The 24,936-nt window shown below is 34.1% G+C and overlaps 1 protein-coding gene across 4 annotated transcripts in view; it reads right to left on the bottom strand.

Moving 5' to 3' along the window:
* Nucleotides 1-5,310: 5,310 nt before the first annotated feature.
* Cnot2 (CCR4-NOT transcription complex, subunit 2) overlaps nt 5,311-24,936 on the bottom strand; it is a 95,816-nt gene continuing 76,190 nt past the window's right edge. For all 4 annotated transcript variants that reach the window (XM_005374306.2, XM_005374307.2, XM_005374309.2 and 1 more), the window contains 9 exons: nt 23,994-24,119; nt 22,097-22,221; nt 21,070-21,190; nt 20,827-20,983; nt 17,668-17,729; nt 17,529-17,578; nt 15,694-15,794; nt 14,035-14,179; nt 5,311-6,449 (listed from right to left, as the gene is read on the bottom strand). In XM_005374306.2, coding sequence (XP_005374363.1) covers nt 6,363-6,449; nt 14,035-14,179; nt 15,694-15,794; nt 17,529-17,578; nt 17,668-17,729; nt 20,827-20,983; nt 21,070-21,190; nt 22,097-22,221; nt 23,994-24,119 — 974 coding nt within the window. In that variant the 3' untranslated portion in view covers nt 5,311-6,362. The remainder of the gene's footprint in view (nt 6,450-14,034; nt 14,180-15,693; nt 15,795-17,528; nt 17,579-17,667; nt 17,730-20,826; nt 20,984-21,069; nt 21,191-22,096; nt 22,222-23,993; nt 24,120-24,936) is intronic.

Below are 24,936 nucleotides of genomic sequence, written 5' to 3'. Positions count from 1 at the left end.
AGTCTTATTTTACTGTATTTGTGGTGTGGCAAGTGCCTATATAGGACTTGGAAATGACAACTAAAATAAATTGTATGAAAATGAAAAACTGGTCTTGCCTGATAGAAGGTAAGTAGTTTTTTGGCTAAAGTACCTTAGCTTGTGGCAACCGGTATGCATATGCTATTAGCTATGCACTGATCTGTGGTTTGAGTGAAGGAAATTACAATTATGACCATTTTTATGACTTCTCAAGAAGTCACTTACATAACAGAAAACTGTACAGTAAACATATGGGAATGATAAGCTTCTTATAGAGACATGAATTTTGAGTGCTGGTAAGGAAATATAGCATAAAACCTTGTCATAGTATGTACAAAAGTGGGTAATTGGATTTTAAGAACTTCCAATTAATGAACATATTGATAATGTATACAGTTGCTGAGAATTTTTATGCATACAAACTAGAGTGGAAATCTAAGATCCAGCAAAAACATTCCCACGTAACTGAGGTAAAGCAGCTTTGTTGTTTTGTACTTAGGAATGAGTTCAGCTTTCCTTCTGATCTGCTAATAATTACTATTACAACAAATAACATGACCTCTGCCTTAGAAAACTGGATCTTATATCAAAACATGAGTAAATCTCAGGGGGCTAAGGCAGGATCAGGAGGCTGAGGTAGAAGGATTGTTCCAAGTTCGAGGCCAGCCTGGGCTACAAAGTGAGCTCAAGGTCAGCCTAACTGCAGAGAAAGACGCTGTCTTAAAAAGACAAAAAAACAAAAAACACACAAAAACAAATGAATGCCACTGATGGATAGGAGCCATCTGAGGTTAACTTACAGCATTTCACCAAAATTTGAATTTATCCTAGTTCGTACTGGTACAGTAGGCAGTGTGAACAGAAGTTCAATAACTTCAGAAACAATTTTTGGTACTTTCTAAACTACATATTCCTTCCCTTTTCCTAGACATTGAAAATCACAATATTTGAAGTTGGGCCCTAAAGTGGAAATTACCAAATATTCTCCAGGAGAGTCTCAAACATATTGAGAATTACCTATCTAGATGGTCACTTTGATTTTATTGAGTCCCTATGGCAGTGGTAGCAAACCTATAGCATGTGTGCTGCAGCTGGCTGTTTGTTATCACTGAAAACTCCAAAGCTTCATCGTCACTCCCCTATAATTATCTCAATACAAACTGAGTCTTTTAAACACCAAAGGATCGGTTTTTAAAATAGGAAACAATACTCAATTTATGGTGATTGCTGCTGTAGCAGAGAATGCACACAAATGCAATGTAATGTTCAAGCTACTTGGTGACTTAAAAACTCTTCAGTGTAGAGCTCAAATACATGCATGTATGAATATACACAAATATATTTTTATTCATTGTGCTTTATTAATGTTTCTTTTTCCTGCTCCTAGTATCAAGGGGGGGGGTTGGTAAGCTGAATAAAGTTGCCTTTTACAATTTTGATTTAAATTTCTTTCCAAACAGCCCACGCTTTAAGTATATACATTTTATCACCGGTGACACCAGTCCCCAACTTTATAGATCCAGAAAAAGATATTTATTGAAGAAAAAGATATTTATTGAAGCCCAGACGTTATCACATCCAACTTTTTATTTAAAAAGGCACTCCTGTCAATGACAAGTCTGTCATCCAGTTTCTGCTGGAATATTTACTGACAGAAGCCTTACTTTGTGAAGCAGCCGGTACCTTGGGACGGTTACAAAACCATAACCTGTCTCAACTTCCATCTTTTACTTTAACACGTCTCCCTGTATTTAAAGACAACTGCCACTCTCCCCGTAGCTACCCTTTGCCTCTCCTAAGTTCACATCTCGCCAATTCTAAAATGTACACTTTACTAACCTAACACTGAGACACTTCTTTGAATTGGTGGCTTGTCACACTTCAACTGTGCTTTTGTTCCTTAGTGGCACATCAAATGGTGTACAACTGTGGGCAGTTAGGTTTGCTCAAATACATTAATTTTCCCACTCCCTTTAATACTTTTTCAATTAAAATCATCAACGCTCTTCAGTCCAGCTCCTTACCTCATGCACAGAAAAGCATCCAGCCAGTCTCCTCAGTTATGTTCTATGAGGTTGAATCTAATGCCTTGAAAGCTAATTTCAAAATCTTAATTACTAGGACAGGTTTGCGGCTCACTGATGCAGTCCTTGCCTAGCATACATAAGGTCAAGGATTCAACTCCCAGCACCACAAAAACTAAACACACAAAACTAACTACTTTTTAACACTGCACTAAAATCTTTCTATTGGTTCTTGCTCTGTAAGACAAGCGAACCCTGCCTTTCACTGATAGCTTGTGTATTTGCTATTTGAAAATAGTAAGGCTTTCAAAGTTTATTCTATGATGCTAAGCATTCCTAGTTCCTTTTTTAGTAACATTTCAAGTTTACTGAAAAAATGGATAGTAAAAGCAACCTCATGATGCTGTCCTTCAGACAGTATGTAATAATGCATGTAAAAACAGAAAGTCATGCCCAGCTCCTTCCCCTCTGTCCTTCCCCAGGCATGCAGCTCTTAAACACAGCATCCTAATTGGACCTGACATTTCAGAGGTGTGGTGACTTTCAAAGACAGTGGAATTCCTGTGTTTGAAGCACTGCACTTTTCTTAATGTAGATTAAGATTATGTTACTATTGTTGGCAATGGAATCAAAATTCATGTTGATCTACTTATGAACCACTCTTAAGGCATGTTATATTTTACCATCCTTTATTCTTTTACCATCCAAACTGTAATGCACCTTTCTTGATTAAGCCAACACACCAGACTATTGGGTTAGATTTAGATAACCATTTTGGCTTTCAGTGTGTCTATGCGCTTCCTCTTTCAGGTCTGCTATTTGTGATGGAATCTAACTTACTGGTAATGCTAGTGGCAGAGAGCCTTGCCACATACCATTAGGATCCAGCTTCTAGAAAGTAAAAACATTTCAGTGTATGGCTTATCTCATTCTCCAGACATTTTTTCTTTCAGTGGCAGAGACTGGACCCAGGGACTAACGCATGCTAGGCAAGCTGTACCCCTAGCCCCAGAGACTATCCTAATGGAACCATTAGTGGATCTCTGTTCTTTATAAACTACATAGACAAACCTTGGTTAACAGAACATTTATTATAGACACTGTCTTTGTTTCCATATGCCTTCAGGTTTTCAAGAGCTCTTTTTGCAGAACTGATGCTATTATTAATGCAAATCTGAGTTAAATCAAATAATCCTCCTTCAAAGTCATGTTCAGATAGCTCATTTTATGGGCAACAGAACAGAAGACTATATAGTCTGTCAATAAAAGAGGATTCAGAGAAAAGATAAATTTTAAGGTAAAGAAGAAATTTGAAAAATTTGAAAATTAGAAATTCTTAAAGACTGTTATAAAAATGAAATTACAGCAAGATAGTAAATTATTTCAAAGCCCAGTGTTTTAATTTGTACATTTTATTTTCAAAAAGAAATATCAAATTATACCATTCAAACACGTATTCATCGAGCACCTTCTATGTCCCAATTTCAGTGGCAAAAAGAAAAAGACCAGTTAAGTGGTTGGCTTTATATATATTGTAAGAATTTAAATAAAATTTCAGTTCTTAATTAAATTGATTAAATCTAAGGAAAAGTATTTTACAGTGAAGAACCCCTGAAAGTGGATTTTTTAATGTGTAAGCTATGATACCAGCTGAAGAACAACAGATGTTTGCCATCAAGCAGATTAAAGGACTTCCCTTTACAACTAAACAGCTCTGGTTTCCCCACAGCCAGTTACAGTTTCATCTCAAAACTGAGGTAACAATAGGACATATCAATGTTATTAGCTGTACAGGGGGAAACTAACAAAATTAAATATCTGCAAAAAGTATTATTAGTTTAAATCAACTTCTGTGTATGTATAACCACAAATTATACAATCAAGGATGATGGGGCTGGGGATTTAGCTCAGTGACACAGCGCCTGCCTGGCAAGCGCAAGGTCGTAAGTTCAATTCCCGGTACTGGAAAACAAAACAAAACAAAAAAAAGGATGGTAAGTTTAATTAAATAGCTTAATATAGTATTTTAATGATTTTAAATAGGAATCATTTAAATATTGTGTTTAAGTCCCCTTGTTGATAACCAACAGGTTATAAGAATTGGTTAATATGCAAGAGTTTCCTAATTTTGATGATACAGGGTAAGAAGAACTGAAACAAACTGGAAAGTGTGCACTAAAAATTCTTACCTAAGGCATTTAAAAGAAGGAATTAAAGGCAACACAATGAACCACTAAACAGGAGCTACCTTGGTTTTCTGAGCCATCCATATAGTACCAGTCATGGCCATCCTTTGGCTGAGACTTTACACTACTACTGTATTAAGAAGAATAAAGATTCCTTATCACTATGTTTTCTTCCCCCGTTTCTTACAGTTATGTAGGAAAAGTTACATTTAAGAAGGCAAATTATTATGAAGATGTAATCTTTTTTTAAAGAAACTGATTTCTAGAATTTGATGCTCATCAAATGTAACAGTGTCATTTTTTAAAACTGTAATTACACAAGTGTCATCTTTGATACTGAGGAGATGCTTTGGTTTAATTCTGAATGATAAAAAATATCCTAATTTTTATCAGTTTCTAGTATCTCAAAATACATAGAAAATGTAAATTTTAAAGCCACTTTACATTTTTGATACAGTGATGTCATAAATTTTTAATTTTCAAACACGATTTGGTAAATTTCAACAAACTTTCAGTCTTATAGAAAAATAGGGTAAAAATGAAACTTTTAAAAGTAAAAACTGTCCTTTTTCTAATTCTCTGTAGATCTGCTTTGGTCGCCTCAGTCTTCAGACATTTTTATATATAGTATCTATACTTATATGAAAAAAGAAACCATCCACTTTTAAATATGAAATATTCAGGTCAGCAAACCTAAAGTAGTCTATTCCGCCTCACTTTTTGGCTTACCTTAATTTGCACATTACTTCATAAAGATAAATTTCAAAGGTCTATCAAGAAGTTCCTCATAAAAGTATTCTGATTGGGTCCCAGAATGTTCAGGATGTTTTATTTCTAATGCTGCCATAATCCATTTAAAAGTTTTCTCTGTTAATACTTAGACTGTCTACATTTGTTAACCTACAGGTGAAATGATTCACTGGGGTTACATCAAATTACTTGCTGAAAGCTGAAAGAAAAAGACATTTTAAATTTAATCACACCATTCAGTTTGATATTTGTAAAATTTCAGGGTTTTTCCTCTATTTGTCATGTTGAAGAAATAATTTCACAATTTCAAATCAAAGTCAACACTGCAGTGAGGAGAGCTTTTCTACTTTATTACAAAGAGAAGAAGCCTTTATGTGGTCAGAAAATACAAGATTGATCTTTTTCTCTTCCTATGAAACGCTGCTGTTCAAACAGCCAGAGTGAATCGTCTCAGTTCACTTCGTTAAGTCCCATCACATTCACTTGGGTATGGATGTCCTTGGCTGCTGAAAATCTGGCCCTTTAGTGCACAGGGCGACAAAGTCCCCTGACCAGCAGTTCCAGAATGTCCCATTTTCATATATTGCATCCATGCACACCTCCTAAAAATGAGGTACAGCAGGGCAAACATTTTCCAAAATAGATGTCATATATATAATATATACACATTCGTACATACATACCTTTATTCATGTGATGTCCAAAAATTTAAAAAAAATGTACACATTTATTACAAAATCGTAACAAAGACTGGACAGTGTTTTGCTCATTCTGGAAAGATGAAGCTCAGTAATAACACAACCCTGGAGACCATCCAGAGATTGTGGCAATATCTTTCTTCTCAACAGTCAGATATTCTTGCATTTAAGCTTGGCGCAACTGCCTTTCAAAAACAGAACGGGAAGTAAAATGAAGGAAGCAGACCTTGCTCATCTTTCCAAATGAAATACGAGAAGGATCTTCACATAAAAATGCACAAACATTTGTTATTTTATTACCAATAGTGCTACAATGAACAATGCAAATTTTGTGGTCTAATTTTGTTGAGTCTTTTGTGGATTTTCTTTTTTACATTTAAGAAACTAAATGGTAAACTTCTGTCAGTGTACTTGCTTGTCTTTATAGACTCAAGTCTGTCTGCTGGCAAAAAGAAAATAAATGAAAAAAAAATTCGGACCCTGCTCAAACTAGAAAGAAAATTATAAATTTAGTTGTTGAGCAGCACATAATTAGTAAGGCAGGACCTTAAATGGTGACCCTTTGCATAAGCCAATTGCCAGATCCTCACGGAATTAAAACCAGGGTGCCTGAGCCACATCAGTTCTGCAGTTAGGTTGAGTATTGTGCTGAGACAGCCATACCCCAAGAAAAGGGAAGTCTTTTAGAAGGCTTGCTGAGCAGGGTTGTAGTTGAAGGTGGATGGCAGGTGCGGCCGTTCTTCTAATTTGTCATATTCCAGATGGAACTCCTAAAAAAAAGCAAGTAAGAAATTCAAATAATTCCACTGCCTTTAACACCAAATTTCTGTCAAAATATATTTTACTCTATGAACAATTAAAGCGCCTGTATATAAGAATGACCACAGACACACACATATAAATTCCTCGCAAAGCAGAATATAGCTTAAAGGAAAACAATGTGTAGCTGTTGCTAAGTACAAAAAGTTAAGAGGCTATTTATGAAAATCTACTGACATTCTGTGCCCTTTTAAACTTAAAAACAGAGTAAATTACTATTGCTGTAATGTAAAGCACAGAAAATTACAGGAAATTTAAGGCCCCCACTAATAAAGTATAAAAACCTAAACTTGTCCATGAGAAGAAAGTTTAAAACGAAGATTTTTTTCCAATTTACTACATTAAAAAAAAAAATATTCTAAACTCATTAAATTTTGAGGAATACAATGAACTTAAAAATCGTATGTCCAGAACAACTTCTTTTATAAGCTCCAAACCCTAAGTTAAAGAGAATTCAACTGCCATAGTAGCCAGGTGTGGTGGCACATGGCCGTGATCCCCCAGCTACTCAGGAAACTGAGGCTGGAGGATTGTGAATTTGAAGCCAGCTTGGGTGACACAGTGAAACACTATGTCAGAACAAAAAAACGGCTAAAGATGTAACTCAGAAGTAGAGTGCTTCTTTGGAACCATGTACCAAACTGGGCTGGATCCCCAGTACTGAGGTGGGGAGAACAGACAGTAGTTTTACTATATGCATACCTGAAAACTTAAGTAAATTTCTCATTTTAATCAAACTTTCAAAATACTATACTCACACCACAGATTTTCAATTTAGGAATGGTAGCTTTTTATGGTATTTTCCTCTCAAGCTCAAGAATAGAGATGTACTTTTTTTTTTCCTTTTTAAGACAGGGTTTCACTATGCAGTTCAGGCTGTCCTTGAACTCACTCTGTAACCCAGGCTGGCCTTGAACTAGCAGCAATTCTGCTGCCTCAGCCTCCCAAGTGCTGTGATTACAGGTGTGCACCACCACGCCCAGCGAGATGTACATGTATTTTAAAAAAGAAAACCAACACAAATTCCTCTGCAACTCCAAAAATTTGATGTTCTAAAATTATTGACTGTAATTTATAATTAGCATAAACTATTATTGTATAATCCCATTTAAAGAATTATGAATCTCAACATGTATCATGTATTAAAGATTAAACCAACAAGTAACATTAACAACCAAGGGGTAACATATTTTGCCTTATGTGTCTGGTTTCAAACTGAATCCATAATGGATGTTTCCATTATTAAATTAAAAATGAAAACTTAATAATAATAATCAAACTTTATGATTTAGAAACAAGTATTTAAAATTAAAGGACATGGGGCTGGGGATTTAGCTCAGCAGCAAAGCGCCTGCCTGGCAAGCGCAAGGTCATGAGTTCGGTTCCTGATACCGGAGAAAAACCAAAAAAAAAAAAAAAAAAAAAAAAAAAAAAGGACATTATATTAACAATTACAGATTTATCAGATATAATTTATTGAAAGCCTAAGTGCCTATACTGGAGATACAGCTGTTTATTCTAATCTTTATATTAACTCTGTAAGGTAGAAAATTATTATTTTCACTTTGTACTAGAGGAAATGAGGTTCACAGTAAATTACCAAAGTCAAACATTAAACAGCATTCCTAGGATTAGAATTCTGACATCAAAGCGTGTATCTTTTCTACTGTATCACATTCTTTTTAATGTTTAGTTTGAGTTATAAAAATGAATTTACTTCATTACACCTCAATCCAGAAAAACGGTTGAAAAATAAAGTCCCCTGACAAAAGTTTATAAAGAAGGTACACCACGGTAACATTAATAACCTCCTTTATTGTATTTATTTATTCTTTTAGGGACAAGGCCTCACTATGCAGTTCAGGCTGGCCTTGAGCTCACTTTGTAGCCCAGGCTAGTCGAGAACTTCTAACAATCCTCCTGCCTGAGCCCGAATGCTGGGATTACAAGCGTGTGCCACCACGCCCGGCCTCATTAACCTCCTTTGCAGGGATCTGATTATGATACACTAACTAAAACTAAGAGGTCATTATCTGCCTTCCCGTGAAAATTGAGCACCAGAATCCCCACCACAACCGCTTATCCCCACTGTACCATGCAGGTGCCGCTTCCACTCCCCACCCTACCAATTAAAAGAGTTTCATTGTCTGGCTGAAAGTGAATGCCCTAATTAGTGAAGAAAATACCCTGTTAAGTCACATTTTTAATTGACAACTTAATTTTCAAAGTGTATAGAGAGTGAAAAGCCTATCTGTAACTTTGACAAATGGCTAATTTTTAAAAATTTATTTTTTAAAATTTATTTTTTATTTTTTGGGGGTGCCAGGAATCAAACTCAGGACCTCAAGCTTGCCAAGCAGGTGCTGTGATGCTGAGCTAAATTCCCGGCCCCCAACAAATGATAAGCTTAACTATCTCAGTTATAGAAATTAAAATTTTACTCATATTGGTGGATTAAATGTACTATTAGAATTCAAATGAGATTATCAATGTACATACTATGGAAAAGAGAAGTTTAAGCCTAGGGAACATAAATAATACAAAAATCTTCGACAGATGATTTAGGACAAATTATATCTGTCCAATTACAGTATACAGATCCAATTTTGTCAGCCAACTTTCACTTTTTTGGCCTTCCATATATTTTTATTCTTTTTTTTCATATATTTTTATTCTTACAATACATAAAGCTTACAATACACTGGTACCTTTTGGTTCTCTAACTTTATGTAACTTGATTATACCGCACACAAGCATATCCTTGAACATTCTATAGGATTGAGAAATGTGTCTGTTCGGTATAGCACTATCTAATGCTTGGAAGAGTACCAGGCCTCTAGCAGAAGTGTCATTAATAGCTGATAAACTAATATAAACATTTCCTTCATTTGCTATAGGAACAGAACACAACTTTCACATAATATTTTAAAATTATGTATCATAGGGCCTATTTGCACATTTACTTTTAAAAGAAAAATAATTTTTAGGTTACAGTATCATGATTTAAAAGGCTAGAAACTTTTAGATACTTTTTAAACAACTTTTTAATGACTAAAGTTTCCTCTATTAATAAAGTTAGGGTATATGTTTTCAAAAAGTTACTTGCTTAGTTCAGGAAGAACTGAAATTCACTGGATTCAGATGTTGAAATAAATTATTACAAAAAGTCACTAATCTAATATAAAGAAACACTGCAGGAATTTCTTGTTTAAATTTTCAAAAATGCTGATTTTCTTTTATGTATAAACCTGTACGAACTTAGATTTTAGGAAGTGTTAAAACTATCTCAAATGTACAAGGCCTTGAAGAAAAGCACGTATCACCAAAGCATAAAGATGTACTCTCTATATTAGTAAAGTTAATGGGAAAAAAAGCCACATTTATACTAAGCTATGATATAAAAATTCCTAAGCATTAGCCATCCTGCTAAAACTCTACACTAAAGTTGGGTTAAAAGAATTCTTAAATTTTTAAGTTTTTGATTTGAGAAAGCTATTAATAGGAAACCTCTATTACTTAAAAATTCACTGTGGAAGAAATTACTTTAAGTCTCACTAAAGAAGCAAGTCTCTAGCCAAGAGGAAGAACCAGAGAAGGGCAAAGGAAAGGTAAAAAGAAGGGTAATAAGCAGGATGGGTTATGATCAAAATGCCACAGTGAAGAGCTATATTTTGTAAAATTAGTAAGTACTAATATATATTGCAAAATAAAAATAAAAACTTACTCATTAAGATTATATATACACTATCTGAACTATCACAAATCTCTAACAGAATATGAGTCTTTTTTTTTTCCTGGTGGTATTGGGGATTGAACTCAAAACCTGTGTACATAACCACATACCTAGCCCTATTAAATTTTTAAATTTTGAGAGAAGGTCTTACTAAATTGCCCAGGTTGGGTTCAAACACAAAATCTTCCTGCCCCAGAGTCCCAGAGAGCTGGGATTACAGGCATGTGCCACCACAGGTGGCCAATTCTAATAGAATGACACAGGATGACAGATCTACCTGCTTTTTAGAAAGTTAAGACTGCCTAAAAGAATAAGCAAAAACAATGTCAAATTTTTATGTACACAGATAATCATTTTCTAGGCAATTCTGTAAATAAATAGTAAGATTCAATTCTAGATCTTAGGGCCATAAAAATTTTAGGGGATAAATACATATGATTTAATTATCTAATGCTTCAGTTACTATGATTTTTCTGAAAGTATTAAGTGATTTTTAAAAAACAGCTCATACAAGATATGAACAAAGCTTTAAGATTATAGTCTAGATTTGTTTAATACCTTACAATGATAACAACATCATTATTAATTAAAATATCAATTCACACTGCAGGTTCCATGAGTTGAAGCTATTCAATGAATGTTTTTTATGAACAGTAAACCTACCCATTTTACAGACAGTGACTCTCAAGTTGATATAATACATATCATATTCATGAATTTTCTGTAATTATATGACGTTTATTAATAAATATACTATGAATAAGACCCAAATTTCTTAACTGCTAAGCAATTTTCTGTGAAAGCACTGACACATCCTTAAAAAGCCACTGTCAAAATTATTTTGTAAATGTAAGTTCATGAATTTTATTTCAATGTAAACAATAAGTCAGCTGTTTAACACCAGGAAGAATTCTGCTTGCTTTCCATCACTATGAAAACAATCTGGAAGAGTACTAAAAGTGGTCAGCAAAATGTTAAAACAGATTCCTTAGGAAATAAATTAACGATTATTATTTATCAAATGTAACTTTCCAACTTCACAGTGAAACTTTTAAAAGTGAAGGTAAAAGCTCAACTACTTAAGTATCAGATAAAAACAGGGCAAAATTATTTTACATGTATGCATTATGTATAATATATTTTAGATAAGTAGATATAATTTTCTTAATGCCCTATATTAATGCTTTATTTCTGAATATTTACTATTTTGGGGAGAACTTAAGTCTGGAAAACAGATTTTCTCACCTAAGTTGATTTCCCCATACATTATCTAACTATCATTATAAAAGGAGTGATTAAAATATATAGCAAATGCTCAAATTAAAACAGGAAAAGACGCATTTCTATTAATGCTCCTCAAAATACCTTACTACTTGGAACTTTAAATACTTAGCCCGTAGCTCTTGCCCTTTTTAAAAGCAGTTCTAGAAGTCCTCTTTCAAAACGTTATGATGTAACCTCATCCACCTGTTCACCAGATCTAGCATATGCCACTTCTGGCTCTTCCCCAAAGGTAAAATGACATGAAAAGTAAACATTCTGAATCAGTTCAGGACAATGAGGCACTTTGACAGTGCAACTAAAGACACTCACAAAAGAAGACTTCCACAACTGTTTCAAAAAGTGGTAAAAGTAGGGGCTGGGGATTTAGTTCAGCAGCAAAAGCGCCTGCCTGCCAAGCGCAAGGTCGTGAGTTCGGTTCCCGGTACCAGAGAAAAAAAAAAAAAAGTGGTAAAAGTGACAGATTAATAAACATGTTGGAAGGGCAGTTTAGGAGCACTTAACTGCAATGTGTCTTTTACTGTAGCAAAATTTTAAAAACTTCAACATTCACTATATTTTTAATCACACTGTGTAAGGCTATCTACTAGAAGCATACATTATTTACATATATAAGTTTGGAACTTACAGAATTACTGAGCAAAAACCATCAAAGTGAATGAAGAAAACTTCAGTTCTTTACTAATGAATTTTCCCCTTCAAAGATTATTTTTCTCTTTTGTGCATCCCGTAAGTCCGAAGTAACTATGGTCCTGGACTAGGACAGAATTACCTGGCATAACTTGAAAGCTCATTAGAAATGTAAATTCTCAGGCCCCACACCTACAGACTTACTGTCTATGAAAGAGTGGAGGCATGGTTCAGCAATTTGTACTTTAACAAGTCTTCCATGTGATTCTAGTACAGGTTAAAGTTTGAGAACCCACGAGTAGAGCAAGCAACAATCAGTTACGTTTTTCCAAATTTGAAAAAATCCGTATTTGTAAATTGTAATGATGATGAAAACAGCAGCAACACAACTACTACTTCTAACTACTGCCACTACCACCAACACCACCATAGATCAAATACCCAGTCTATTTCAAGCATTGTATTTAGGGTGTATGCGCATGTATGTTAAAATCTGGCTTCATAATAACCTTGAGGGAATTACCATCTTCATTTTACAAAGAAGAAAAAGCATGGAAACAAAACTTGTGCAATGTCAAAGCAGAAATAGCAGAAATAGGAGTTAAATTCAAATCCATGATACAATGACTACTGCCATTACCAAGAAACCTAAAAATAATAATAAATATTTAACCTCTGGTGTGTTTATCATTTTTGTGGTTATTTGCAGGGCTTATCCTTTTCTTTATCCAAATTTTATATGCTATCTTCTTGGGATGTCAAAAGTTTGTGGTATGTATCTGGTAAACATTTTACACTGTCTTCTTAAGGTATAAACTTTTTATCAGTTTAGTAGAGCGGACTGAAAATATATACCCACATACACACAAACCACAAACCAATAAATTAAATACTGTCCAAAAAATTAATTGCTAGATATATTTTTCTTCTGTTTAGATTTACCAAAACCAAATAAAACTAATTCCTGAGTTTACAATTACGAATTACTGATGGAAAATTCATTCAGAGAAATACCAGTGGCTCTGTGAAATCAGATAATGAGGCTATATTCTCCACTAGAGAGAGACTACATAAGGTACTAAACAGAAGTATCAAATATGCATTGACACTGATGGAAATTTTGCACATGGGACAGTGAGGCATTTTTGGGAGGCAAATGTAAAACACAATAATCAACCTTTCCCCACTGTCCACTTTTGCTGACTATTTAGCACAGTAGTCAGAGGAATAGAAATGGTTATGCTTTCAATTTTCTTTACTTAAACAATTTGCAAATAAAAATTCAGGAACTTTCCTGCAATGAATCTAAGTTTATTTATTTTATTCATCTTTTTGAGACAGGATCTGGCTATGCCGTTCAGGCTGGCCTTGAGCTCAATTTGTAGGACAGGCTGGCCTCGAACTTGCAAAGATCCTCCTGCCTCAGCCTCCCCTGGGATTACAGGTATGGGCCACCATGCCCGGCTTAATGAATGTGAGTTTTAAAAAAGGCTTTTACATACTCCTTTCAGGAAAATCTCATCCTTGCTTAAAGTAACAATATATGAAAATACATGATTGGGATTGCAATAGGGTATCTTCGTTTTACATTTAATAGACAGAGAAGTATTTCAAATGGTACCAATTCAGTTGACATAAATTACTTCAAATGTTACCAAGTCTTGTGTAATTTTACAAAATCTTTTACTAAGTTTAATAATTTTTTCCATATTGGTGAAATGAATTGTTTTTGGACATTCTCTTAAAATCACACCAAGCAGGCAGAGATAAAAGATTTGGTAAAGACACAGCACATTACTGGAACAGAAGTACTGGTACACATAAACAAATTAAAAAGGACACTTCTTTTTTAAAGTCTGGGTTAATACACTTGCACATGGGGAAAAATATACCTTAGCTACTTTCCTCCAGTTAAGACAGTCAAAGAAGTAATATGTTCCCCTCTCATATGTATTGGTTTTCATTGTTGGCTCCATGCCTGGTGCCCTGGTTATCCATACTCGTTCTTCTTTGTGGTATCTCCAATCACGGTTAAAACTTCAATTTTTAAAAGAAAAAGATTATTAATTTTTGGCTTACACCAAACATTTTGTACATTCTTTGTCAGAAAAATTACATGCAACATACATAAACATGGGCGCTTCTCAATCCTATTTTAAATAAAACTATACTGGAATACAGCAAAATCATTACTTGTTGAGAAAGTACATTCATTAATATCCATATATTTATTGAACTACAGATGCATGTTATATAAACAACATAAAAATTTAAAAGTTCTATGGTTAACAGGATAAGAACTCAGGCAGACCAAGTAAAGATGTAACATGCTCCAGAAACCTGATTCCTTTCTTGGTTATCTGAACACTCAGCAGAGACTGAAATGTTATTAAAATAAGCAAAAACCTTTTCTTTTTGTTTTGTTGTTATTTTGAGACAGGGCTGTGCTATATAGTTCAGGCTGAGCTTGAACTCACTGGAGCCCAGGCTGGCCTTGAATGCAAAGCAATCCTGTCTCAGCCTCTTGAGTGTTGGGATTACACACATGCCACCACCCCTGGCAAAATGTCAACTATTTAGAGTATTGTATTATCCTGTACAACACATATTTGAATTGTTTAAATTCACATAATTTTCTAGCTGCTGAAAGCAGCATCCATTTTGAAAATTTTAGTGTATTACTTTTTTATTCAAATCTTGACTCTAAATTCTAAAAAGCAAAGAGGATATTATTAGAATTCATCCAAGAGCCAATGAAGAATTATCATTTATAAACCAGAGATGTTTGGATGTTATAAAACATCCAAAGGGGATAAATGTTACACAAAAACTAACTTCCATGTGCTTTCTTACCAACACAATGAGGTAGTTTTCAGAAATAAATTAGATATGAGAAAACTGCCAGTTACAGATGAATAAATAAGTGAATTTATTACAGAAAAAAAGAACAAGTGATAATCCCTCCTTTATAAATATGAAGGGGAAAAATGGGGGAAAGAAATACATTCTCTCAACTGAGAAGTAAAAACGTGACACACTTCATTACCAATAGAGTCAACTTTACACTGTAAGTATTTAATTAAGACGATTTATAAAAATGTTATTAGTAATTCTATGATACTGAATGTGGTGGACCTTATTTTATAAGCACTTTAAAACACTTAACAAATGTGCAGAAAACCTTGCTGATAATCAACAGATGTTTGTTAAATGATGAAATTCTGCATCTAATCATTTGTATACATGGTTCTACAAGAACCACAATCACACAAAAGTTCAATTAATTAAATCCATGAGTCAACCTGATTCTGTCTTATTACAAATTCTGAACTATTTAAGTACGAAATTCCTTTTATGTATTCAGATTATAAAGCCATGGTGACATACAGTTTCAATCTAAATTAATTTATTTTACCTAGTATAAACTATTTAAATTTCTTGATGGACAAATATTTTCACTTAAAAAAGTATAACTATCATCATTAAAAAAAGTTTGCAGAACAGTCAAGATCTACTATAGTGAAAAAGTGATCAAAATATTCCGAACATACAGCTCTACTGCAGCTAAAAGTTGTAATACGTCTCCTCCATTCATGTAATAGAGATAGAAGAGAAGGTCTTCTCCATATCGGCCAAGTTTTATTGCAGCCAGCTGGAAAATAAAAATTTTATGAAATGCAAAACAAATTTTAAAATTCCAATATATAACTGCCACTACTAGAGTAAAAAATAGAAAAGATAAACAGGAATCTTTTATAGCAGACAACTGTTATCACACGATTACAAATAGGTAATTATAATTTTAAGACTTTCTTCATTTAAATAATGAGGCATTTAGATGTACCAGCAGAAGAAAACAAGCTAACTTCCAAGGTTATTTCACTCTAAGGATTTATTAATAATCTAGTGGCAACAACACTAAAATATTGTGCTCAGAGACTTAGGATTGCAATGAAGTCCTAATTCCATTATTAATATAACCATGTTCAAGTTATTTAGTATCTTTGAGCTTTGGTTCTACAATACGGACAATGGTAAGAGGGTTACTAAAAACATACATGAAATGAATGAGGATATATGAAAGCATCTTGCAGACCAGATAAAAGGATTATAAGAAGTGTTAACTGAACCGACATCGACAGGGATTCACAAATTGCTTGTATGCTTTCAGCATATCATAGATGGTGAGTACAAAAACTATACAGGTGACCCTTTATTTTGGTTAAATGGATGATTGTACGATGACTACATTTTCCTATACAAGGGAGAAAACAACTACATACGAAACTGCGAACTGTAGGTGAACTGAAGTCTCAAATTCTTACATTACAATAAAACTTAAAAGTGCTCCAAAACAAAATTTATCTGTATTGTTACCTTATGCTCTAAATGTTTGACTGTTACAGTTTTTCTGAGTGTAATTTTTACCAGTTCATGTGGCAACTGGCAATGCACCAGATTCTTTCTCATATTGGTATAACGAAAAGGTTGTGGAACTATAGCAAAAGAGCTCTTTTGAGGTGGCAGCAAATCACATAAATCACAAATGGAAAAATATTAGCATTCCTTTTATTATAATTCTTGCTTTCCATCTACTTAACACATCAAAATATGTATCTCCTTTTATTTGCCTGTCTATAATATCAACAACCATTTGGCCACACAACTGTATGGATCAGATTCAGAATGTTTTCATTTAGTTATATACGACTGTATTTGTATTACATGTGCGTAACATAAATATATTTTTGCTAAATTGTATCTACGTAGAAGGCTAAGATTCAGATTTCATTATGTACTTTTTCCTAGCAGAAATGAACTTTTAGTTCATCACCCTAAATAAAATTTACAGTTTTCTTCTTAGATCAAAAAAGACTAAAGTTATCATCTACTGCTAATTATTTTATAACTAAAATTATAAGTAATTAGATCAATAGAAAAGAAAAATGGAGGAGGGAGCAAAGTTATAGTACAGTAAATCATTTCAAAATATATGTTATTTCATTAAAATCACTCTACATAATACTTGTAAAGAGAAACCTTTCTTATGGGTAAGGGCATAAAATGAGAATATCAGAAGAAAATTCATCTAATAGTTTAAATTAGTTTACTCACATCAATTGTAGTTATAATTGTACCCTTTTATTAATTCTAATAGATATTTTGCCAGTCTTAACATTAGTTTGTTTTAAAGATATGACAAAGGATATCATTAAAACGTTAAGATTGTAAGCAAAAATAGAATGAAACTGCTATTTATAATGGCCATACAAAAGCACACCCCTAGGTCAACTGGCTAATTAAAAATACGCTGCCTGAACTGAAAAACAGCACCTGAAAGGGATAAAATTCATGCTGACTGAGTAGAATAATAAACTACACTCACCTTATCCCTAATGTGAATGTTCGTTAAGTACTCAGATGGAACATGGAAGTCTGGATAATAAAATGAAAAAAGCCTTATTAACTGATTCTCAGTTATAAATATTTTCTTAAAAGTTCTGAACACAAACAGATTTTCCTACCTATGTCTTGAGGTCGACAAGGTGAAGATGCCCAGGGTGATGCAAATTTGGGGTAGAGATTTCTGAATAAGGAGGGGGAAAAAAAAAACCACCTTGAAGTCCAAAGTAGAAAAATAGATTTCTAACTTAATTTCAGGAAAACTAGGAAAAGCAGACTTCAAATGTAAAATGAGCATCTTTACTTTTAAGTCCTTTTCTTAGGTTTACTGTAGCTTATACAGCAAAAAACTGAAACAGTTATCTATCTATATATATGGAAAATGCAATAGGACTGCTCCCCTTAGTATTCTTGCAATACAGTATAAGTGAAATAGTGCAGCATAATATATAAAACATACGACTTAAAATTTTCTTCTAGGAGACTTCAACTAAGAGTCTTTTAAACGCATCAATACCATATCCCCAAGTGAAATTACTTTTCATATCCCCCCAAGAATCAGTAAAAATCAATTATGAGAAAAATTTCCAATTCACCAAATAGACAGAGAGTGCCTATTATATATGCCTGGCACTGTTTTAGGTGCTTGGCATACACAGTGAAAAAAACAAAGACTGGAGCCGGGCATGTTGGCTCATTGCCTGTAATCCCAGCATTCAGGAGGCAGAGAGCAAGGAAAATCACCATGAGTTCAAGACTAGCCTGGGATACACAGTGTTTAAGACCAGCCTGAACTGCATAGCAAGACCCTGTCTCAAAAAAAAAAAAATTATACAACAAAGGCTGGTGACAACATGAAACTTACTTCTGGTTGCATATGGTAGATTGTAGGGAGGCAGACAATTTGTGCAACAGATAAATAAAAATCCATTTTAGGGCAAGTTCTGGGAGAAGAGATTGGCTGCCAAATGGATGGTCAGTGTAGGTCTCATTGAGAAGATCAGATTTGAACAAGCACAAAAGAATATGAGGTAATTAATCATATTAATTATCTAGTAGAAGACTGTTCTCCTTAGAAAGAACTGCTACAGCAACTGAAGTAGAGATACGATTGATATCTGAGGTACAGCAAGAAGGCCAGTCAAAGTGGAGCATTGAATAAAGGGAAAAAATGTTGGGTTGGGGGTGGGAGGAAACACCTTGTAAGGCTGAAAAATCTGAGTTTACAATTAAACTCTTACTGGGTATTATGCAAAGGGTAACTTCTTCAAAATAGATTGTCCTGGTTGTTATAAGAAGAATGTGAATGGGAAAGGGCAAGAATCAGCGATACCTGGTATTTGGTAGTGGGCAATCCATGCAAGAGGATGATGACTCAAACCAGAGTGGTGTTACTTTAAAGAAGTGAGAGAATGTGGTCAGATTTTGTAATCTGTTTTGTGAAAAGATTGGATATGGTATATATAAGGAAGCAAGAAGTTAAGGATAAAGTATGTCAAAGTATTAACTGAGACTGGGGAGGCCACAGCTAGACTGTATATATGGGTAAGATCATTGAACAGATGTTTAATGGTGATTCGATCCAGAAATCTCAAGTTGAAGACACAAATCAGGAATGGAAATAAATGTGCGATTCCTCAATACATAGAGCATATAAAATTATGAGGCTGGAAAAGGTTATCAGAGAATACGTACAAAACTAACATGAAGAGGTTGAGAAAAGGAAATACTGGCAAAGGAAACTGAAGAATCAAGCAGTGAAATCAGGTAAGAATGGTGCATTCACACACAAGAAGGAAGGGCAGATGAATTTAACAACATAGATATCACTTGGTGACCTTTAATGAGTACGGTTTTAATGAAATAGTGGAGGCAAAATCCCACTAAAATGGGCTTAACAAAGAGAATGGGAGAGGGCGGGGGATTTAGCTCAGCGGCAAAAGCGCCTGCCTGGCAAGCGCAAAGTCGTGAGTTCGGTTCTTGGTACCGGAGAAAAACCAAAAAAAAAAAAAAAAAAAAAAGAGAATGGGAGAAAACACATTGGAGAAACCTAGATGATTCCTTTGAGATTTGCTACAAAAGGGAACAGAGAAATGGGATTTTAACTCACAGAGGAGTCTGGACCAAGAGAAGTCATTTTTATAAGATGGAGAAATAAAAGTATACCTACGGTTGATGGAAACAATTCAAGAAAGTGTGAAAAACACTGCAATCATGCCCTTGAGTTTTTGAGAGGTATTAAGCAGAAAGCATGGACCACTATGGTCAAACAGTGGTAGAAGACAAGAACAAGGTAGATGCAGATCATAATAGGCAGACTTGGTGGCAGGACTGTGCTGATGCTCTTTTCCAACTGCTTCCACCTTTTCTAGTGAAGTAGAAATAAAGAAAGCAAGGTTACCCCTCTGTAGGGACAGAAGGAAAAGGTTCTAGGGGCTTGCAAAAGTGTAAAACTGTTGCACAGAACAGCAAAAGAGCTAATGGACTAGCATGCCAGCTATGATTATGATTGGCAAAATTAGGGATACATTTTTCTGAGGCTCTTGGCCATGAATACAAAGAAAAGACTAGGCAGTGAAGTTGAATGTATTTCTCTAGCCTAGTACAATAGCACAGAGTAGGAAAGGAATTGGTAGAAATAACCGCAGTTGTAGCTATTTGGGTTCTATGCAAGTGTGACAAAGTAAGAGAAGGGCTACGCAGTCAACAGAGTATGAGCGATTATGACTTAATGGGGATTTAACAGCTAAGAAAGTAATTCACAAAGGGAACAGAGACAGGATACTGAGGAACAGTGAAAAGAAAGAAGAATCAAATGAAAGGTCCCAATGGTGTCAAATGATTATAGCAATTAGTATAAGCAGGTGAGAAATGCAAAATACTGTGGTCAGAAAGCTTGACAGTATGAACTTAAAATTAGGGAGAGAATATAGTTGCTAGCATTGAAAAGGTCAAAGGAATGAGTAAACGTATGATTCAGGCACAATGAAAGACATGATCTTGGAGAAAAGAGATTTCGGAAACCAAGGTTTCAGGATTTTGGAAAGATCACATACATGTATATTAACACTGTCAAATTGTAAGAAGACTAATATTGCAGAGTAACAGTGATTCAGGGGTTAATATGAGAGGGAATGACCCAGAAAGTAAGCAGATAACTGCAATAATGAGGGGCAGCAGGTGATGTAATTTGATGACATGAGACTAAAAACTAGAAACCTGAAATAAGATACTGGAAATATTTTATACAAATGGAGGGAAAAAAAAGAAAGAAAACTTACTCAGGAGAGTTCAGATTCAGGCCTAATGTTGTTAAGTCACTTCCTAAAGCAAGATGTACCATTCCTGGATCTGTCTCTGCTGCCCTGATAAATGTTAACAGGCCAATCATTCCAAATTGGTCCGTCACCATCCCTTGAGGAATGTTAGTAACCCGACCTGGATAGGAAAAATAGTCATTTTACTTTCAAGGAAAAATACAGAAAATGTATTTTATAATATTTTTGATATTTATAGAGTCCCACCATCAGGTAACACCTGGATCCCTTTTTTCTGCTGATTATTATTTTGTGTTGTTGAACTTTTATCTCCAGGGAATTTGGGTCCATCTGTACTTGAAGTTGTCTTGCCAGATGTATTCAAATTCTAGCATGAAAAATATTAAATATGACATTTAAATGTGATGAGTAGATAAATTCAAGTTTATACCTTGCCACTCATTTATTGTATTTAAATTGATAGTGAATTATTACCTGTTTTTCAAGTTCTACATGAACATTTTGTTTCCATAACTGTCTAATGGTATACAAATTTATATCCTCCACAACTGAGCATTATGCAAACAAGGGAAATAATTCTTATTTACCTCAGATTTTAAGTCACAGAAAAAATATCTTTTGCTTACGGCTTTATGCTTTAGGATACACCTTATATTATATTTTTCAAAGTTTTCCTTTACAAGACGAATTACACATAGTACAGTATTTAAAATATCACCAAAGCAACCTCCAAGACAGGCTAGGAACATATGAATTTTTAAAATTCACACTTAATTGAATCCTTACCCAACAATCTTCTTTATTATTTATTTTAATGATACACAAACTCCCACCACACACACAAAAAAGCTATTTTTAGTTTAGTGTGGAAGAAATAAACACATTTATTAAGTCAGAAAGAAGCTGAGTTGGCTGAATCAACACAGGTATAAAAATGTGTATAAAGATTCTTCAAGGAGAAAACTTACTCAAGAAAAACACAGCTCCTTAGAAGGCTATATTATCAAACTTCATGGGATCCAGCTGACAGGGACTACAATAAAAGTCTAAATTAACTCTGAGAAGTTCAACAGAAATTTGCAAACCTATATGAAATAGGAAAAACATAGGCTATCTTCTAAGTTATAAAGCTTTTTCACATTCTTCAGAAGTTAGATTATTACAGACAGTCAAGATAAGCAGTTTTGTAATAGTATTTAGTAAGCAACTGTTAATACAAGAGAAATCTGAAGGGAAGAAAACTACATTACTCACATAAGTTTCAGTTACTTACAGATTTACTGTCATCATTACTTGATGTTGGATCTTTATAGCTGGAACCAGGTAATGCTGGAAAATCTTCATTGTGTATTGAGAAGTCCTGGGATTGCTCATTTGCTGGTTTTGTTACCATTCCAACTATGTAATAAAAATAATCCAGAGAGCTGCAATTGATATCTATGCTATTTTGCTATACATTATAAAAAGTTAACTTTCCTCATAATACACCAAAAGGTTTTTTAATATTATGAAAGCACACCTCAAAAATTAGTATTGAAGATAAGAAAGAACTATATTTTATATACTGATTTATATAAATAATTGACTATACAAAGTAATACAAGGGAAAAATGTGGTAAACGCATTCTAATCTTATGTCATATATAGGTGCTCAAAATTATGATTTGATATTGGTAATGATCATTAAACTTTTGGTTTAAAGGCTTGCTTTAAATTTCTGACTAGACATGATAAACACCAGTAAACTGTTAAATAAAATAAACAAAAAATTTTAAAAGAACATGTCAGCATTCTACTTGAAAGTGACTTACAGAGTGAGCAAATTGCAATCACTTATAACACAACTCCATATTATTTCAGATTTTCTTGGACTCCATGTTATAGATGTAAAACATGCAAGAACTGGGAAATAATCCTCCCACTATACTTGGCATTAGTCGGCCCTTAATGGAGAACAATATCCGGTTTGGGGCTCCACTCAAGAACGATATGGAGAAACTAGAGATGGTCCAAGGAGAGCAACGGGAATGATTAAAGGGATGAAAAAATGGACCTATGAGGAAAGGTTAAAAGCATGAGTCCAAACTGAGAATCAAGTAGCTAGGCACTCAACTTCCAGGGCAGATCATTTTGTTATTTTTTGAGAGACTAATTTGTAAGTTTGAAATATAAACAATAAAACTTTCCCTTCTTCACATACTATTTGTATTCATGTTCTCAAAAGTACAGTAATCCTTCTTGATTAATAATGGGAAAAATAATAGTTCTACATTAAAATAACTGACAAATTGAGCCCTCCAAGTGAAATGTTTTGCTATTTGTCTCTCTCAGATCTTTCCAAAAGGAAACAGTGATGTGATAAGGAGTATGGCTACAATGCCATCACAGAACTTTCATGTCTAAATTGTTCTGCTGTTACTGTATATATTGCTCTCTTTTTATTTTTATTTAGCTTCTACTACCAAATCTCTTTTCTATTAGAGACCATAAAAGTGGGGAATGAAGGATATTAATGACTAACAATCTACATAAACTATACAATCCGTGAGCAGTGGTTCTAAATAGTGGGCAATTTTTTTCCCAGGGAACAAGTGCCAATGTCTGGAAATACCTGTGTCACAATGGTGGGTGGAGTGTGCTGGCAGCTGGAAGGCTGAAGCCAGGAATGTTGTTAAACATTCTATATAAACAGCAGTGCCACGCTTCCCATCTCCTCTACAAAGAATTACCTAGCCCAAATATCAATAATGTGAATGTTGAGAAACCTTAGGTTAGAAACTTCTTTAATGTATACCCAGTCATTATTAAGACCAGGAGTGTATTTTTTTTAAAAAACGTGAGACCAATTAGGAAAAAGCAGACCACAAAATAAGTCACTTAAAATGAAGTAATACAGAGATGGAGAAGAAAATAACTTCAGAGGTTTAATGAGGGCTTCCTTTTGAGTTTTTACACAAAGTTTTACCATTAAACTTTGTTGTCATAGAATTCTGGGAGGGAAAATCAGATTTCTAATATCGATTCTGACAGAAATGACACCAACCCGATTAAAAAACAAATATGTACCAACTGTATGCCTACACAATCTGCGCATATGTATGTGTGCATGTGCATATTTGTGTACATGCTGCAGAAAGTTTTCATTGGCCATCATTAAAAAGTTTAATTACCATAAGGAGCTCTGCCAGCCAAGGGGTTTATTAATGGCGTTGGATTACCGCTTCCTTCCCTTCTGTTTCGGTCTGCTAATGCTGGAAAATCTGAAAGGTCCAATCCTGTCACATTTTCACTTCCATCTAAGTATGAAACAATACTAGTTAATGGTTTCATAAACATTCAAGATGAAATTATAAAATCCAAACACAATATAATATGAAATGACAATGCCTTCTCCCCAATAATGTAGAGTCCTATACTAGGTATACATCAGTGCTCAAAATACAGTTGAGGATTGAATTCATGTCAAAGAATTTCATGAACAATTGAGGAAAGCAATACATAATCAGCATATCAAAAAAACGAAATTCTAGAGACTTAGTGTGTACTATTTCCACCATGGAAGGTTGCAATTTAAAATTATAGTTAGCTAACACACAGAGAGATGATACAACTATTCCTGTCACTATATCCACATGCAAGTTGTTATCTGGAATGCTTGGAGCTTCAATGATACACAGGAGTGACAAGGACATTACCTCCTACAAACAGCCAGAAAGATACAGGTACAGATAGTGCAAGGAGAAGCCTCGGGGACTTCTGCCTTGTAGTCTACTGGTTTCATATACGAGTGTGTGTGTGTGTTTTGGGACTGAGGAATAAGTAGGATGGAAGTAGGGCTCCATATCTGGGGAGTGCGCAGGAAACACTGTATGAGAATATGCTACAAAACCACAAGTTTATATTACCTATTACACAGTAGGCGCTCAATAAATACACACTGAATAAATACAATTTACTTTTATTCATTTTAAATTAGTCTGCTTCCTTTAAAAATTAAATTTAACCCAACTTCTCTATTTTGCCTATATTTTTGTCTACCCATACCTTGATTTTTTTTGCCTTAACTTTTAGTATTCTTATTAATCTTTCATTTAGTTTTTTTTTTTTTTTTTT

This window comes from Chinchilla lanigera, unplaced genomic scaffold, assembly GCF_000276665.1.
Source record: "Chinchilla lanigera isolate Chin_1 unplaced genomic scaffold, ChiLan1.0 scaffold00004, whole genome shotgun sequence".
Taxonomy (NCBI): domain Eukaryota; kingdom Metazoa; phylum Chordata; class Mammalia; order Rodentia; family Chinchillidae; genus Chinchilla; species Chinchilla lanigera.
The sequence above is the reverse complement of the archived record's forward strand: the minus strand, read 5'-3'. Positions and strand labels throughout refer to the sequence as shown.